Here is an 18,102-nt window from a genome sequence, read left to right as displayed (position 1 = left end):
TGGTTGATCTGGGCACAACAGTCGAGGATGTCTCGAAGCTACCAAAAAGGTAGTTCACTTTCTGGAACATCTGGGGTTCCAGATAAACAAACAAAACGAAATCCAGACTTACTCCGGAATCTCGTTTTCAGTGGCTAGGAATCCAATGGGATTTGTCTTCCCACAATCTATCAATTCCATTGGCCAAACGGAAGGAAATAGCAAAATCTGTCAGGCAATTCCTCAAATGCAAACAAACGTCAAGAAGAAACCAGAGAGAATCCTAGGGTCTCTTCAGTTTGCTTCAGTAACAGATATCCTTCTGAAAGCAAGGCTGAAAGATATAAATCGAATTTGGCGGTCAAAAGCAAACTCCAATATCGAGACAAGTTGTCAGTAATTCCACAGACCTCCTTCGCAACCACTACGGCCTTGGTCAAAAGTAAGAACTAGCCAAGAAAGTACCCCTTCAATATCCCCTCCCAGTGCTAACCATTCACACGGATGCATCCTGTCCGGGTGGGGGGGATACTCTCAGTTCAAACAGGTTCAGGGGACTTGGTCAGTTCAATTTCGCCAGCTCCACATAAACGTGTTGGAAGCAATGGCAGTATTTCTTACTCTGAAGAGACTGCTTCCCCCGAAGAAGTCTCATATAAGGCTAGTTTTGGGACAGTGCAGTGGTAGTTCATTGCATCAACAGAGGAGGGTCCAAATCCCAAACATGTGAACCATGTCATGATAGCCATCTTTGCATTAGCAAACAAACACAAATGGCATCTGTCTGCCACTCACCTGGCAGGAGTAAGAAATGTGATAGCAGACGCTCTGTCCCGGTCAGTTCCCCTGGAATCAGAGTGGTCTCTGGACGTCGGGTCATTCCAGTGGGTAAGCCGGAGAGTCCCAGGTCTCCAAGTGATCTCTTTCGCCTCACAAGCGAACCACAAGCTCCCTTGCTATGTGGCCCCCAACCTGGACCCTCTGGCTTATGCCACAGACGCCCTGTTGTTAGATTGGAATCAGTGGAGAATTTATGTTTTTCCTCCAGTGAATCTTCTCTTGAAAGTCCTAGACAAACTAAGGTCTTTCAAAGGGATAGTAGCTCTGATTGCACCGGACTGGCCCAAGAGCACTGGTACCTCTTCTCTTGGAATTGGGTCTCCGACCTCAACGGATCCCCAATCCCAAACTATCACAATCAGTACAAATGAGGACTGTGTTCGCTTCCTCAAGAACTCTCCAGACCCTAACTTTATGGACTTCATGAAGTTTGCGGCTAATAAAGATGCTGGACATTGATCCACAGAATATTCTCTTCCTAGAATCAGATAAGAGAGAGTCAAACCATTAGACAATATGACTCAGCTGTAAAAAATTAGCATCTTTCTTGAGAGAATCGAACACTACAACCATGACAGTTAATTTGGCTATATCCTTTTTCAGATCCTTATTTGAAAAAGGTTTAGCAGCTAGCACGATTACCACTCATAAATCGGCTTTGAAGAAAATCTTTCAAGTAGGTTTTCAGATAGATTTGACTGAATCTTATTTCACATCTATCCCTAAAGCCTGTGCTAGACTTAGACCTTCCCAGAGGCCTACTACAGTTTCATGGTTCTTAAATGACGTCCTCAAACTAGCTTCAGATACGACAACTCATCTTGTACATTCATAATGCTCCTGAGGAAGACATTATTCTTATTAAGCCTAGCCTCAGGAGCTAGAATTTCAGAACTGTCGGCTCTATCCAGGGATGCGGGTCATGTGGAATTCCTCCCATCAGGAGAAGTTCTACTTGCTCCGGATCGTAGCTTTTTAGCCAAAAATGAAGATCCTCTTGCAAGGTGGGCCCTTGGAAGGTTTATCCCTACTTCCACAGGATCCTTCTCTCTGCCCAGTATCAACTCTTAGAGCCTTTCTATCTCGTACTTCTTCTAGATCCTCAGGTGCATCTCTTCATGAGAGGAAAAAAGGTGGTACTTTATCAGTTAAAGGCATTAGACAGCAAATCCTTTACTTCATTAAACAAGCCAACCCTGAGTCATTCCCAAAAGCACATGATATCAGGGGAGTAGCCACCTCAATTAATTATTTCCAACATATGAACTTTGAGGATCTTAGAAAGTATACTGGATGGAAATCCCCCGACAGTCTTTAAACGGCATTATTTAAAGTCCTTGGAATTCTTTAAAGTTTCAGCAGTAGCAGCGGGAAACATAGTTTCCCCTGATACTGTTTAGTAGTTGTAGTATAGATCCAGGTCTCCTTTCTACCTACATCAACCAACATGCCTCACCCTATCGTCAGGCTACTCAAACATCATAGCCTTAGCCGTTGTATCATATAGTGGATTGTCCCTTATTTTTTTTGCTAGGGACATCCACATTTGTACTGATAATGTACTTCAGTGTACCTACCCTTATTTTTATGCTAGGGTAGGACACAATATGTTTGTATATATTCACCATTTTATTTATGTATTGTTGAACTTCAGTCACAATGTTTTTGTATATATTTTGGAATTTTTGTATTGATGATTGGATTCCAGTGTACCTACCCTTATTTTTATGCTAGGGTAGGACACATGGGTGTATATATTTATAATTTTGTATTTTGTTAAGTAAATCCCAATTTTTCCTTATTTTACATGCATCTCTGTAATTTACTTTAATTACCATTTAAGTACTTTAAGGTTACTAACATTTTTTATTTTACTGTTAAAATAAGTTAGTTTAAGTGCTTAATTTGTATGCTGTAATTGATTTACTTATATTATATCCATCATTTTTAACTGTTTTTCATTGTTCCTTTTCCATCTTGTCTGTTTCTCTGGTACTCTTTCATAGGCCGACACGAGCTGGAGCCCAGAAAAGGGATTTTGACGAAGGAAAAATCTATTTCTGGGTGATTGGCTCGTGTCGCCCTATGAAACCAACCACCCCTTTTTTTTTTTTTTTTTTTTTTTTTTTTTATATGTTTGTTTTCCCCCCCTTGCAGGACAAGATGTATTTAACTGTTTTTAATTAAGGATGACCGCTAGGGCGCTGCTGTCCGTGGCGTCCTTTAGTAGTAGTAGTAGAGGCTGCATCGCCCGTTGGTATCAGCTCTCTCTTGGGGGGATTCTGATAGGAAGTTCTAATTGGTGTTTTGTCTCGTGTAGTGTTCCACACTCGCCCCTATTATCATACCGACACTTCTTTTTAAGAGTGAGCGAGTCAGTTGTTTACTGACAATTTTCTTATTTTGTTTTTCTCTGGTATTTTCGTCTTAATCATTTTATTAGAAATTACAAAAATGATATTTAAGGATACTTTCATAGGGCGACACGAGCCATTCACCCAGAAATAGATTTTTCCTTCGTCAAAATCCCTTATTATCATTATTATTATTATCATTATTATTATTAAATAAACTGAAATTATCAATAAACATTTTACATACTAGTACCATAAAAATTCTTTCATCTCGGTAAAAGAGAGAGAGTTTATCTCTTTCTGTTTTCTCAAAAAAATACTTATAACGCTTCCAGCGAAAGAGAGGGAGGGAGTTACCAGTATGACACATTATCTTGTGTGGTGAGAGAGAGAGAGAGAGAGAGAGAGAGAGAGAGAGAGAGAGAGAGAGAGAGAGAGAGAGAGTTAACCTTAGTTAAAAGTGACATGGATAGATTAGTTTTGTATTTCTTTAAAATACTATCACATAATATGAATTTTGTAATTACAGTTATTATTATTATTTGAAAGTATTAAAAACAAATAGTACAAGTACTATAAAAAAATCTTGAGTCTCAGTAAATGAGAGAGAGAGAGAGAGAGAGAGAGAGAGAGAGAGAGAGAGAGAGAGAGAGAGAGAGAGAGAGAGAGAGAGAGGGGGGGGGGGAATTTCATGAGCACTTGATGGCAGCAACAAAACAGCTCCTTCCCCCTCCCGCCACTTAACTTGATACGTATGACAGTTTTAGTACCTGGAGTTAAAGAAAGAAGGCGGATTTCCTTCATTCTTACATAATTTTTTAAATTTATAAGCTAAAATCTTACTAATTCACTATGGTATTTTCTTTAATGAATTTATATTATTGCTGTATAAATTAATATTAATATTTGAAAATAGTAAATAATTTATTTATCATACAAAAAACATACATCTTTGTAGTAGAGAGAGAGAGAGAGAGAGAGAGAGAGAGAGAGAGAGAGAGAGAGAGAGAGAGAGAGAGAGAGAGAGAGAGAGAGAAATTATTATTTTTATTGTGATATCATTTAAACTTATTAAACTTACAAATACAGTATTAATCAAAATTAATATTTGAAAATTAGTAAATCATTTTTGTATCATAAAAATGTATGTAGTCATGAAAATAAACATCAAAATACACTGATTAGTGATTATTTTCGTCGGAAAATTCCGCAAATGGCTGAGTCCGTCCGCGAATAATTTCTAGATAGGTTCCAAAGAAAAATCCGCGAATGTGTGCGTCCGCGAATCCGGAGAACGCGAATACGGGGGGACCACTGTAAATTGTTTTCCTAAATCATTCTTTTGGTAATAAACGTCCATCAGTTGATTCTCAACATAAACAAAAGACAGAAGTAGACTTATTACTTTGTTTTGCTGTCAAACATTATTATTACGGTTGGGTATTGTAGTCATTACAGTAAATAATTTTTTTTATCATAAATGTATTAATTCATGAAATACAGTTTTGTGCATCAGCGATATTATGAAAATATAGGAATTGTTAGCTAATATACTTATGTTTGCAGATCTGATGAAGGGAAATGAAAATAGGAAAGAATTTATAAAAGTTTTGTCATTATAAAGACATAAAACTTGAACACACACCTACAAAGGAGGAATAAAACGAGCGAAGGGGTTGTTTCAAGAACAATTCCCTTCCTAATAGGAGAAGGCCTTGTGGTTGGGATAGTTTTGAGTTGCACTGAATGTAATGTGTATCAGGCTAGGCTGGATCAATAATTCAACAGTGAATACCCATATGATAGTTTAAGGTATACATTGGGCCCCCTGTATTCGCGGACTCACATTTGCGGATATCTCTCGGGAACGTTTCCCTGCATTATTCGCGGAAAATTTGCGCATTCGCGGTATTTTTCTATGAGAAATATCCACAAATTCCTGGTTTTTTATCAATTTCATCATAAAATGCACTTTTTGTGATAAAACTATTAAAAAAACTAAGTGTGAAAATTTTTAGTGGTTTTTCTTGAGTTTTAACTAACAAAATAGGCTGTGTTTAGCTTTTTTATAGGGTTTCCAAACATTCGCGGGTTCTAACTAAATATGTCTTATCTTGTAGATAAGACATATTTGGTGTTTTAACTATTGAAATAGGCAGTTAGGGTACTACAACCTAGGGTTTTTTGAGAGTTCTGATAATGCGGATATTTGCATAACACCGGTGGTTGTGGTCCCCATTCCTTGAGGTTACCGAGGCCCACCAACGACGAATTCATTTAATGTCGTTGTCGCTGGAATGGAACCCGTTGTTAAACAAGGAGTACCTGTACTTCTTTGCATTTTTCTTTGCAAAATTACAATTATAACCGACATACTGTCAGAAAAGATAAAAACTAAAACCAGTAGCAACCCCTGGAGGTATATTTTTGAGCAAATATATAAAAAGACATCATGTGAAAGAGAGAGAGAGGCACTACATGCCCCCTTGAAGCCAAGTACACAACTAAATCATGAGCCACCTGGAATCAACAATTAGAGCCAGTTTAAAAGTTGCCATTTGTATATTTATGGGCAATTGAAGTAGTGGAACCTCTTTCCTGCTCAATTTCTCCAAATTGATGTTACATAATATTGATACTCACCAGGAGGCAATCAATCCACCACTCAATATCTGTTATTATTACTCATATGAGGGTATCTGTCCATTAAGGGTTAAAGAAAGTTTTTTAAATTTAATTCTTCTTATGTTTACTACAATGCTTTTAAATTTAATTCTTATGTTTACTAACTTATTGTAATTTGCATTCAGAATATTTATTTTTATATTAAGAAATGCTAGAAATTTCGGGATTTGGTTTGAGTTTTGAATGTGTACTAATATTATTTATCTTGATTACTTACAGTATAATTGCCTTTTTTAGTTATGTTGTAGAGCTATTTATAATTATATTGAAAATTATTGGACTTCATAAATAATGTTTAAGAGAAAATACTGAGCTATAAGGCCCATCCTAAAATTTAGTGTATTGTATTTAATGTCATTTGATAACATTCACAAGTATGTATGTATGTTTCATATTGTCATCATCTGAATACTGGTGTTTTTTTGTGATATCTTATTTTTCATATCTAAAATCATGTGTATTTTTCATCTTTATATTGTATATTGTTGTGTCTGTAATTGGATGCAAATTGCACATTTTGTTTTTTCAGAGAGAAGAGCCAAATGCATGTGTTGAACAGAGGGAAGAAGATCCAAAGAAAGGACTCTACTGTAAAGAGAGTGATTCCTCAGATTCCGATAGTGATGAAGAAAACTGTAAAGACGTTAAAACAAATATATTAGACAGTAATAAAAATAAGTCAGCTGAGCCTGTATTGAGGAGTCCAATTGAAGATGATAGAGACCAACTCATTTTGAATATTTCTGCTAAAACATCAAAACCCAAAGCCGTATACAAAAGAAAACCTTTTGTAATTTTAGCTGTGATAATAGTAGCCATTCTTATTGGGTTAGCATCATGTTACCTGATTGCTCCAGCTATGTTGAGAAGTAAGTTGAAGATTTTGTTGATTTTGCATAAAAAAAATGTGAACCAATTCCAGTGTTCAGAATGAATGAAAGTTTGAAGGAAAATTATTGAATAAGGTGTGCCATTTCAGCCATATGCCAGTGGGGAGTACTGCTTACAGTGTGCATTGCATGGGAAACTAGACAATACTGAAGGTTTTATGTAGCATAACCTAGTCCTGCTTCAATTTTCACTATATTTGTTCAAGAACCTAATAACTTTGAACTCAACCAGCATCCCAGTGATTCTGTGTTGTCTTTAACCTTTGGAAATGTCAAATTACAGTATGCAGGTATCATTTCTTGAGATTCTGATGATGTCATCCATAGAGTATTAATAGGAAATTAATGTTTATTAATTGTATTGTTATTTTTAGTGGCAAAGAAAATTGATATTTTTAGATCATCGTGGGTGGACGTAGGGGGTTAGGAATGGTTTATCTCCATCTTTTGCAAAACTTGGGTTAGTTGGGAAAGTCATCACCAAAGCCAGTTCAAATCAAGAATCATAAAAGTAATTTGTACATAGTGGAACCCCTGGTATTTGCGTTCTTGGGATTCGCAGACTCAATCATTTGCAGATCTTTCCTTGGAACATATCTAAAAATGATTTGCGGGAGGACTCACTCATTCACAAGTGTATCTATAAAATAATTTGCGTGCCCCGCGAGTTTTTTCGTACAGCAATATTTTGTAGTATCATGTTATTTACTGTATAATATGTGACATCAAATACAGGCAGTCCCCTGTTTACAACAGGAGTTCCATTCTTGAGACGCGTTGTAAGCCGGAACATCGTTGAAAATACTTTGAATGCTTTGGGTGTATTAAGATCTGTGTAAAATGCATTTGTATTGAATTTCTATTTCTCATCAAAAGATCTTCAAATATTGATCATTTTTCCTTTTGGAGTCATATTTCTTCCATCAGATTGGCGGCGTAACCACCGTAACTCTAGAACATGAGTCATAAACCTGGAAATAATTTCTATTCAACCCTTAAACGCCTATTGGACATATTTTACATCGACTAAACTTGTCTCTCGGGTGCTTAATTAATATAAAATACGTCTACTCTAAAAAGTTTTAAATATTCGCGGAAAAATAGTTATAGGCCTACTGGGCCGGGGGGGGGGGGGGGGGGGGGGGGGGGGGGGGGGTTTGCGAGTGCGAAACTGTACCCAAGCACATGCGCGCGCACATGCCCATAGAAGGTCGCAACGCCGCACCAGCCTTGGTGAAGGCTGTACGTCCGAAAGTGACGAGGGGTGGTCGGAGGACCCCACCCCACCTAACATGCACCCATTCACGGCACCACCTGTACTCATTGTACCTGTTCCTCTCACTGCTCTTGAGTTCATTCAGCTGTTCTGACACGGGAATTGCTGGAATACCTGGTAGCAGAGACGACGGACTACGCTTGGTACTGCCGTGACGAACTGCAGATGACATTGTCGTATCGCTGGCGGGACTGTAATCTCACGGACATGGCACCTTTTTTGGGGCTCCACATTTTTTTTGGAATGATGCTTGCTGCCGATGTCAGGCAATACGTATTGGAGGCGGAATTTTTTTTTTTAAGTACGCCCAATGTGCTGGCATTATGGCCCTTGATAGTTTCCTGGCATTGGTCAGGTATTTCAACGCCTTCAGCTGAAGGGCCATACCCTGGGATAACCTCGACCACCTCATCTTAGTACGCCCAGTGTTGGATTAAATTCGTGAACGGTGCCAGTTTCTTGTGGTTCCTGGCAAGAACCTTTCTTTGGGATGAGGGGATAATGCCTTACAAAGGACATCTTAGCATAAAAGTGTACAACCCCATGAAGCCAAAGGAATATGGTGTAAAGTTATTTTTTATTATGGAGTCCAACACTGGATACATCGTGGACTTCTCGGTGTATTCAGGGGTCTTCTCCACGCTATGTGACACTGTCTTCGGTCTTGTGGATCGTTTCCATAACCAGGGATACCACCTGTTTATGGATAATTATTATAACTCAGTATCCCTGGCCCAGGAAGTGTATGAAGCAGGTGTGCATGTCAGTGGTACCCTTCAGTTGGTGCGTGGGGCCCCAAATGTCCTCGAGGGGGTCCGACTCGTCCCCATGATTACGACGAGTCATAAGCCCATCCAAGAAGAGGTGGTTCAGCGGAAGAAGACACATCGGCAGGGCCGAGTTACATATGAGGGGTTTCGTGTCGAGTGGCCTACTGTCATTGGGCACTACAATATGCACATGGGAGGAGTTGATCTTTCTGATCAACTCATCCAGTATTATCCCTTCGCCAGGAGAACCAGGAGGTGGACACAGAAGCTCCTCAAATACATACTTCAGTTGGCCCTCATGAATGCCTACTTCCTCTACTGTGTGTACAATTCAGATCTCAGGAGGTTGTCCCATATTCAGTTTCTCGAGGTGGCCGGGAATGCACTCATAAACTTTAATCTCGATGAGTGGCGTTCCATCACCGCCCCCCTGCCCTGAGCTCCAGATCTGCCCCTAGAGGAAAGGGCAGATGTTAGGAGGGCCAACCTTGGTCGTTCTGCTCCTGCCCCTGCCCATGCTGCCGCCGTCCCTGCTGCCGTCACCCTTGATAATCCTGCCCGCACTCAGATTTCAACACTTCCCATTGGATAGTGGACCCTGTGTATTGGCTGTAGCCTGGGATCACACACTGAACCCCCTACAAGGGCACAGGCAGAAACGGTGCCGGGTGTGCCATATGAATGGCAGAAGGAGAGACATCCGGTTCGTCTGTCGCACCTGCAATATAGCACTTTGCAGGGTTGTGGAGTGTGACCACAAGTACCACACTGCAGTCATATATTGGAGTGCGCCTGCCCAAAGAACAGTGGAGGACGCAGCGGGCCACCGAAGGGCGGCGGCCCATCAGCAGTAGTGGCGCACGTCTCCCTCCTCCACCTGTACCTCGTCATGTCGAGAGGAAAATAATGCAAGACTCTTCAATGGAGGAGGGAGAAAACAAGAACAGAACGAAGAGTCAGGATTACGAGTGAGTATTCTGCATTGATTTTATATTTAGTTATATATTTATTACAAATTTTTATATATCTGTATTGGTGTTTTGTAGTATATTATTTATTTTTCTTCCAAAACAAAAGTTTTTCACCTGCATTCCTTTTAGTTATGTATTCGTACCAGAATAAATAAAAAAAAAAAATTTATATATATATATTATATGCAGGCAGTACCCGGGTTACGACGGGGGTTCCGTTCTTAAGACGCGTAGTAACCCGAAAATCATCGTAAGCCGGAACGACGTTCTTGAAAACATGTCCACAGGGAAAATTTCACTAATTTGCAATTTTTCTTAGGGCCGTATCTCTAAAATTATCACTAATTTACTTTTTTCATGTGCAACACTGTGTATTCACAAATTGCTGTATATTTTCATTAAAATACAAGAGAGAGAGAGAGAGAGAGAGATTACATAAAACCATTAAATTCGTTGACCATTGTATGGCATTGTTAAGCTCCGAGTGTCACTGGAGTTATGAGGTAGGGAAATTGATACAGAAAAAGATGAAGGGAAGAATTTTCTTTTGAAATTAGTTATCGTATTATTACTACTTCTATTATTATTATTATTATTTGAAAATATAATAAACACGTGCATCTACCATAAAAATTCTCTCATCTCAGTAAGAAAGAGGAATTATCCTTACAAGTGAAATGGAAAGGTCATTTTCATCTCTTTAAAATACGACCATTATGAATTTTGTAATTAAAGTTTTATTATTATTATTATTATTATTATTATTATTATTATTATTATTATTAAATAACTGAAATTATCAATAAACATTTTACATAATAGTACCATAAAAATTCTTTCATCTCGGTAAAAGAGAGAGAGAGAGAGAGTGTTTCTCTCTCTCTGTTCTCTCAAAAAATACTTACAACGCTTCCAGCGAAAGAGAGGGAGGGAGTTACAACGCTTCCAGCGAAAGAGAGGGAGGGAGTTACCACTATGACACATATTATCTTGTGTGGCAAAAAAGAGAGAGAAAGAGTGAGTTAACCTTAATTAAAAGTGACATGGATAGATTAGTACGTATTTCCTTTCTTTTAAATACTATCACATGAATTTTGTAATTACAGTTATTATTATTATTATTGTTGTTATTATTATTATTATTATTATTATTATTATTATTATTTGAAAGTATAAAAACAAATAGTACAAGTACATAAAGAATCTCGAGTCTCAGTAAATATGAGAGAGAGAGAGAGAGAGAAGAGAGAGAGAGAGAGAGAGAGAGAGAGAGAGAGAGAGAGAGAGAGGGGGGGGGGGAATGTTATGAACACAACATGATTGCAACACTGCAGCTCTTCCCCCTCCTGGCTGTCACAGAACTTGATATATCTGACAGTTTTAGTACCTGGATCTCGAGAAAAGGTTACTGAGAGAAGAGTGGGATTTCCTTCATTCTTCCATAATTTTTTAAATATAAGCTAAAATCTTACTAATTCACTATGGTATTTTCTTAAATGAATTGATTTTATTGCTGTATAAATTAATATTAATATTTGAAAATAGTAAATCAATTAATTATCATACAAAAATACATACATCTTTGTAGGAGAGAGAGAGAGAGAGAGAGAGAGAGAGAGGAGAGAGAGAGAGAGAGAGAGAGAGAGAGAGAGAGAGAGAATTATTATTTTGATTATGTGATATCATTTCAACTTATTAAACTTACTAATACAGTATTAATCAAAATTAATATTTGAAAATTAGTAAATCATTTTTGTATTATAAAAATGTATTTAGTCATGAAAATAAACATCAAAATACACTAATTAGTGATTATTTTTGTCGGAAAATACAAAGAGAGAGAGAGAGAGAGAGAGAGAGAGAGAGAGAGAGAGAGAGAGAGAGAGAGAGAGAGAAACTGTGCTGAACTATACAGGATTCTTATCATAGTATGTTTTTTTAAAAGCGTCGTTAACTCGGAGCGTCGGAAGTGTCAGCGTCGTAACCTCGGAACAAGCGTCGTAACCCAGGGCGGATTTTTCAATGAATATTTAAGAAAAAGCGTCGTAACCTCGGGAACGTCGTAAGCCGAACCGTCGTAACCCGGGGACCGCCTGTATATTGGTAGTTTTTGGTAAGCAAAAAATCTAACATTCTAGTGATATTCAATCATTTACCTTTATTTTGCAGCGCATTGGAAGTCTCTAGCACATTATTTAAATTTTTGGTGATTTTTTGAAAAGAAAACTTTTACCTTCCCTCTGCGAGCGGTATCTCGGCCGCAAATTTCAGAAATGCTCGAGTCACTTTGTCGTAATATATGCACCATTTTATATTAGCCGTTACATAGAGTTTTATATATGAAAATATGTGCAATTTCATGTAGAATACGACAAAAAATTAACTCATGGTTGTAGCTTTTATCATTTTCGAAAAATTTGCATATAAATCATGATAAATGGAAAAAATTCGACATTCGGGTCAACTTTGACTCGACCGAAATGGTTGAGAAACGCAATTGTAAGTTAAAACTCTCACAGTCTTGTAATATTCAATCATTTACCTTCATTTTGCAACAAATTGGAATTTTTGAAAAAAAAAAAAAAAAAAAAAAAAAAAAATTCCTTCCCTCTGCGCGCGGTATCTCGGCCACAAATCTCCAAAATGGTAGAGTCACTTTGTCGTAATATTTGCACTATTTTATATTAGCCTTTACATAAAGTTTTATATGTGAAAATGTGCGTAATTTCATGTAGAATACAACAAAAAATAACTCATGGTTGTAGCTTTCATCATTTTTAAAAAATTTGCATATAAATCATGATATAGAAAAAATTTTTTGATATTCAGTCAACTTTGACTCGACCGAAATGGTAAAAAAATGCAATTGTATGCTAAACTCTTACATTCTAGTAATATTCAATCATTTACCTTCATTTTGCAACAAATTGGAAGTGTCTAGCACAATATTTTGATTTATGGTGAATTTTTGAAAAAAAAAACTTTTCCCTTTCCTCCATGCGCGGTATCTCTGCCGCAAATCTTTGAAATTTTTGGGTCACTTTGTTGTAATTTTTGCACCATTTTATATTAGCCAGTACATAGACTTTTACATATGAAAATATTCACAATTTCATGTAGAATACAACAAAAAATAACTCATGGTTGTAGCTTTTTATAATTTTTGACAAATTTGTATGTAAATCACAATAAATAGAAGAAATTTGACATTTGATCAACTTTGGCTCGACCGAAATGGTTGAAAAACGCAATTGTAAGCTAAAACTCTTACAGTCTAGTAATAATCAATCATTTACCTTCCTTTTGCAACAAACTGGAAGTCTCTAGCACAATATTCTGATTTATGGTGAATTTTCAAAAAAACTTTTTCCTTCCCTCCACGCTGTATCTCGGCCCCAAATCTCCAAAATGCTTGAGTCACATTGTCATAACTTTTACACCGTTTTATATTAGCTGTTACACAGAGTTTTATATATGAAAATGTGTGCAATTTTATGTAGAATACAACAAAAAATAACTCATGGTTGTAGCTTTATCATTTTTGAACAAATTTGCATATCACGATACAGGCAGTCCCCGGGTTACGACAGGGGTTCCGTTCTTGAGGCGCTTCGTAAGCCGAAAATCGTCGTAAGCCGGAACAACACTTGGAAATATGCCTTAAACTAATAACAAGTTAAAGAGACCTTACCTGTGTGACATGCAAGTATTGCATGATGTGTAGTGTGGTTATTTCAATGCCAAAGGATGGTTCTTGAAGGTATATATTCTTTATTATACTCTTGTGACACTATAAAGCACAATCTTGAAGTATTACCAAGTCCTTAGTTGACTTTAATATACATACACTAATACACTTAATCCTTAGGTTAGATTATACACTATACACTATTACACTGTACTAATCCTTTGGTAGTACATCCTGGAGTACACTAAAATCCCAGTCTGGTAGCTCTGGAAGGTAAAAGTATAACACAATTAGTACAAAATACTACACAAAGTCCTGAATGCAATATGTAAATTATAGATATCAAGAGTAAAAGAGTTAATGTATGTTAATTAATTCCTTACTTTTAGTTTATAATTCCTTACTTTGAGTTATATCAAGAGTAAGAAAGTTAATGTATGTGAATTAATTCCTTACTTTTAGTTTAAATTTGTCGTTCTATGTAACCCTGGATGCACAAAGTCTTGTGTGGCCCCATAGCCTACATCATTCAGGGGGTTCTGGAATGTACAAAAAATAATTATGTCAGTAAATACTCTATGCATAGTAAGTTACATACAGTAATATGCACCATACAGTGGTATTTCACATATAACATATACGATAAACTTAGTTAATGTATGTTAATTAGTTCCTTACTTTGAGTTTAAATTTGTCGTTCTATGTAACCCTGGATGCACAAAGTCTTATGTGGCCCCATAGCCTACATCATTCAGGGGGATCTGGAATGTACAAAAAATAATTTTGTCAGTAAGTACTCTATGCATAGTAAGTTACATACAGTAATATGCACCATACAGTGGTTAAATATCACCTATATAACATGTATAAAACTTAGTTAATGTATGTTAATTAATTCCTTACTTTTAGTTTAAATTTGTCGTTCTATGTAACCCTGGATGCACAAAGTCTTATGTGGCCCCATAGCCTACATCATTCAGGGGGTTCTGGAATGTACAAAAAATAATTTTGTCAGTAAGTACTCTATGCATAGTAAGTTACATACAGTAATATGCACCATACATTGGTTTAATATCAACTGGTATGCATGTTGTAAATGATTGGTCTACACCCCCTGTTCAGCAGGGAGTGTACAGTACGTAATTCCATGAGGGACCTTGATCACTTATCCCATGTGAGAGATCTTGGTCACTTTTTTTTAGTATAAAACTTACTTAATGTATGATAATTACTACTATGTATAATTCCTTACCTTTAGTACTGTAGTAGTTTACTGTTGTCGTGCTATGTTATGTAGTAGTAACCCTGGACAAAGTTTTATGTGGCCCCATAGCCTGCATCATGGAGGGGGTCCTGGTTTTCTGGAATGTACCAAAAAAGTATTAAAGTTAAGTCATGTATGTATGTTTAGTAAGTTACATACAGTAACCATACATACAGTGGTTTATAACATTTATGTACATAATCAAACTTGGTTGGAAATTTCTGTAAAAAAAAGTTATGTACGTATGTAATACTACTGTATGTAAAAACCTTACTGTTCATACTTTGTTACACTACATGTTACATTTGATACGTATACTTTCCTGAAGGGTTTTTTCCATCCAAAAATGGTGCTTCTACTTGTAGTTATCCCTTGATGACACTTGTAATTTGTTAGTAACAACCTGGAGTTGTGTGAAAAATGTTGGTTCTGGAAGGAAAAAGTAACAAAATTAGTGTACAAAATATACACTACAGAAAGTCGTGAATGCAATATGTTAATTACTGTAGATATATCAAGAGTACTAAAAGAGTTAATGTATGTTAATTAATTCCTTACTTTTAGTTTAAAGTTGTCGTTCTATGTAACCCTGGATGCACAAAGTCTTATGTGGCCCCATAGCCTACATCATTCAGGGGACTCTGGAATGTACAAAAAATAATTTTGTCAGTAAGTCCTCTATGCAGAGTAAGTTACATACAGTAATATGCACCATACAGTGGTTTAATATCACATATAACATTTAGTATACTAAAATTAATTTAGAAATTCCTTACATAACTTACCAACTTTTAGTGAGTCTCAAAGCTGTTACCTAGGTTGTGGGAGATGGAGGTGGAGGTGTAGAGCATTCATGATAAGGATGCATTCCAAACCTAACTTCAGTGTGCTTTATCACAGATAACAGGCTAGGATGATGGGCAGTCTGGAATGAAGAATTAATATTAAAGGACAGTATGTAACCACTTAGGTGTACAAAATTTATTGTACGTATGCAAACATTAAACACAACTGAGAATTCCTTACCTTCAGCAAAATGAAGACATGTAGGCTTTGTAGAGGTCTGGTTTATGTAAGTCACAGGTGCATGCCAGTCTGGAATGATAATGTAATACATATGATTATAGTATGTATGTTACATACATAACATGGTTATTACATATGTAATAATAAAACATAAAAAAAATGTCCTTACCAAATTCTAGTGGTTGGCTTGCTTACTGGGATGGGCATATGGTAGATGAGTGGGTGGCTGGGCTATGGAGTGGGATGGGCAGGTGCTTGGGAGTCTGGAATGATAAAAAATATATAAAATGATAGAGTTACTACTGTAACTACTGCACATGTTATTACTGTTTGACATATGTAGTGTGTAATATGTATGTACAATATAAAAAATGAAGAATTCTTTTACCTGAAGGAATGGGAGAGGTGATACTACTCGTATCAACTGATTTGTGCTCTGGAGAGGTGATACTACTCGTATCAACTGATGAGGGAACATCTAGATCTGGAAAGAATGATAGGGTACATAAATATAAGGTGGATGTAACTGTAGCATATGTACACTTTTAATAAAATTTCTATTAGCAATTTATAACACATTTTATACAAATTTGTTAAGGATTCCTTACCTGATGAATAGGGCGAGGCATCAAAACCATGGAAAGGCTCAGGGTCATATGGGTCGCTGTCACTATCAAAGGGGTCTGAAATGAAAAAAAAAAAATAAGGTTATGCAACATCAAACACATTGTACCACTATGTAAGTTAGTGTACATATGTATGTAGGGTGAAAACAATTTCCAACATGAAAATGAGAAAAATGAAATTGCTTACCTGATTGTACACGTACAGGTGGACGGGCTGCTACAGAGGGTCCAGGTACAGGGGGATCTGGAACTGTCACAGGTAGTACAGGGAGATCTGGAACTGACACAGGTAGTACAGGGAGATCTGGAACTGTCATAGGTAGTACAGGGGGATGGGGATGGAACTGTCACCACTTCTGCAATAAAATTACAAATGATGAAAAATTAATGAAGTTACAATTTACTCTTACATTTAGTTGTTACATTAAAAAATTAACACATTTTAATATGTACACTATGTAAACACATAAATTAGTAAAACAGTTCAGAATTCCTTACCAGGACTAGGAGTGGGAGGTGGTGGTACTGGAGACTTGTGAAAGAAAGTGTCAAGCCTGGACTGCACACTTCTCTTCGTCTGCTTCTCCTTCAGGGTCTCCTTGTAGAAAGTCTAACATTCCACGTTTTATTTTGTCAAACCTGGCAACGTTAGGGTCTTCTGCCTCAAAAGAAGCCAAGGCTCTCTCCAGATGAGTAAAACCCTCTGACAAGCCTTTCACAGTTAATGACCTGGGTTTTGGCTCTGGTGCCGCCTCCTCTTCCTCAATCATTTGTTGTTCAAGTTCTAGTAAGTCCTCTGCAGACAATTCCTCTCCATGGGAAGCCAGCAGCTCTGTTACATCATCAGGTTCAAGATCTAGTTGCAGCCTCTTGCTTAGCCCTACGATCTTCCTCGTCACAGTCTCGACGTCTTCTGCCTGGTCAAAGCCTTCAAAACTGTGCACAAACTGTGGACACAGTTTCTTCCAGGCCCCTTTTAAAGTGGTCGTCTTCACCTTGTCCCAAGCACTTGCAATATTTTTCACTGCATCAGCAATGTTGTAGCCCTTCCAGAATTGCTTCAGTGTCAACTCCTTGTTAGCTTCTATGGCCCTCAAAGCAAAACGTATGGTCCTTCTAAGGTAGTAAGCCTTGAAATTAGCTATTACTCCCTGGTCCATTGGCTGTATCAGCGATGTGGTATTGGGTGGGAGGTACACCACCTTCACACTAGGGTGCATGTCGCTCAAATTTGAAGGGTGACCAGGGGCATTGTCCAGGACTAAGAGGGCCTTAAAAGGCAGACCCTTCGAAGTCAAATACCGTTCCATTGCTGGCACGAAATGGTCATTGAACCAATCTTCGAAGACCATCAAGGTAACCCAAGCCTTCTTATTTGATTTCCAAATCACAGGGAGTTGACTCTTGAAAATGCCCTTGAAAGCCCTGGGATTTTCGGCCAAATACACCAGCAAGGGCTTCAGTTTCAAATCGCCACTTGCATTGGCCCCAAACAGCAAAGTCAGTCGCTCCTTTCGAGCTTTATGGCCAGGTGCTGACTTCTCCTCCTTGGAAAGGTACGTTTGATTTGGCATTCTTTTCCAAAATAATCCAGTCTCATCCACATTAAAGACTTGGTCAGCCGTGTAGCCACCATCCTTAATTATCTTGGCCAAACCACCAGGAAAACTACCTGCTGCTTCGCTATCAGCACTAGCAGCTTCACCTTGCAGCTTCACATATGCAAATTTGCA

General features: G+C 37.5%; 1 protein-coding gene and 1 long non-coding RNA gene across 2 annotated transcripts in view; one reads left to right on the top strand and one right to left on the bottom strand.

The window, feature by feature from the left end:
- LOC135196909 (uncharacterized) overlaps positions 1 to 18,102 on the top strand; it is a 349,582-nt gene that overhangs the window by 193,767 nt on the left and 137,713 nt on the right. The window contains exon 4 of the mRNA XM_064223723.1: positions 6,388 to 6,727. Within this exon, the coding sequence (XP_064079793.1) occupies positions 6,388 to 6,727 (340 nt within the window). The remainder of the gene's footprint in view (positions 1 to 6,387; positions 6,728 to 18,102) is intronic.
- Positions 13,058 to 15,774, bottom strand: LOC135196908 (uncharacterized). The gene is made up of 5 exons (XR_010310511.1): positions 15,503 to 15,774; positions 15,276 to 15,358; positions 14,706 to 15,146; positions 14,357 to 14,439; positions 13,058 to 13,992 (listed from the first exon to the last, which is right to left on the bottom strand). It is a non-coding gene; the product is annotated as an uncharacterized LOC135196908 (long non-coding RNA).

The sequence above is a fragment of the Macrobrachium nipponense genome, chromosome 18 (genome assembly GCF_015104395.2).
Source record: "Macrobrachium nipponense isolate FS-2020 chromosome 18, ASM1510439v2, whole genome shotgun sequence".
Lineage (NCBI taxonomy): Eukaryota > Metazoa > Arthropoda > Malacostraca > Decapoda > Palaemonidae > Macrobrachium > Macrobrachium nipponense.
This window is presented reverse-complemented; position numbering and strand designations above follow the sequence as displayed.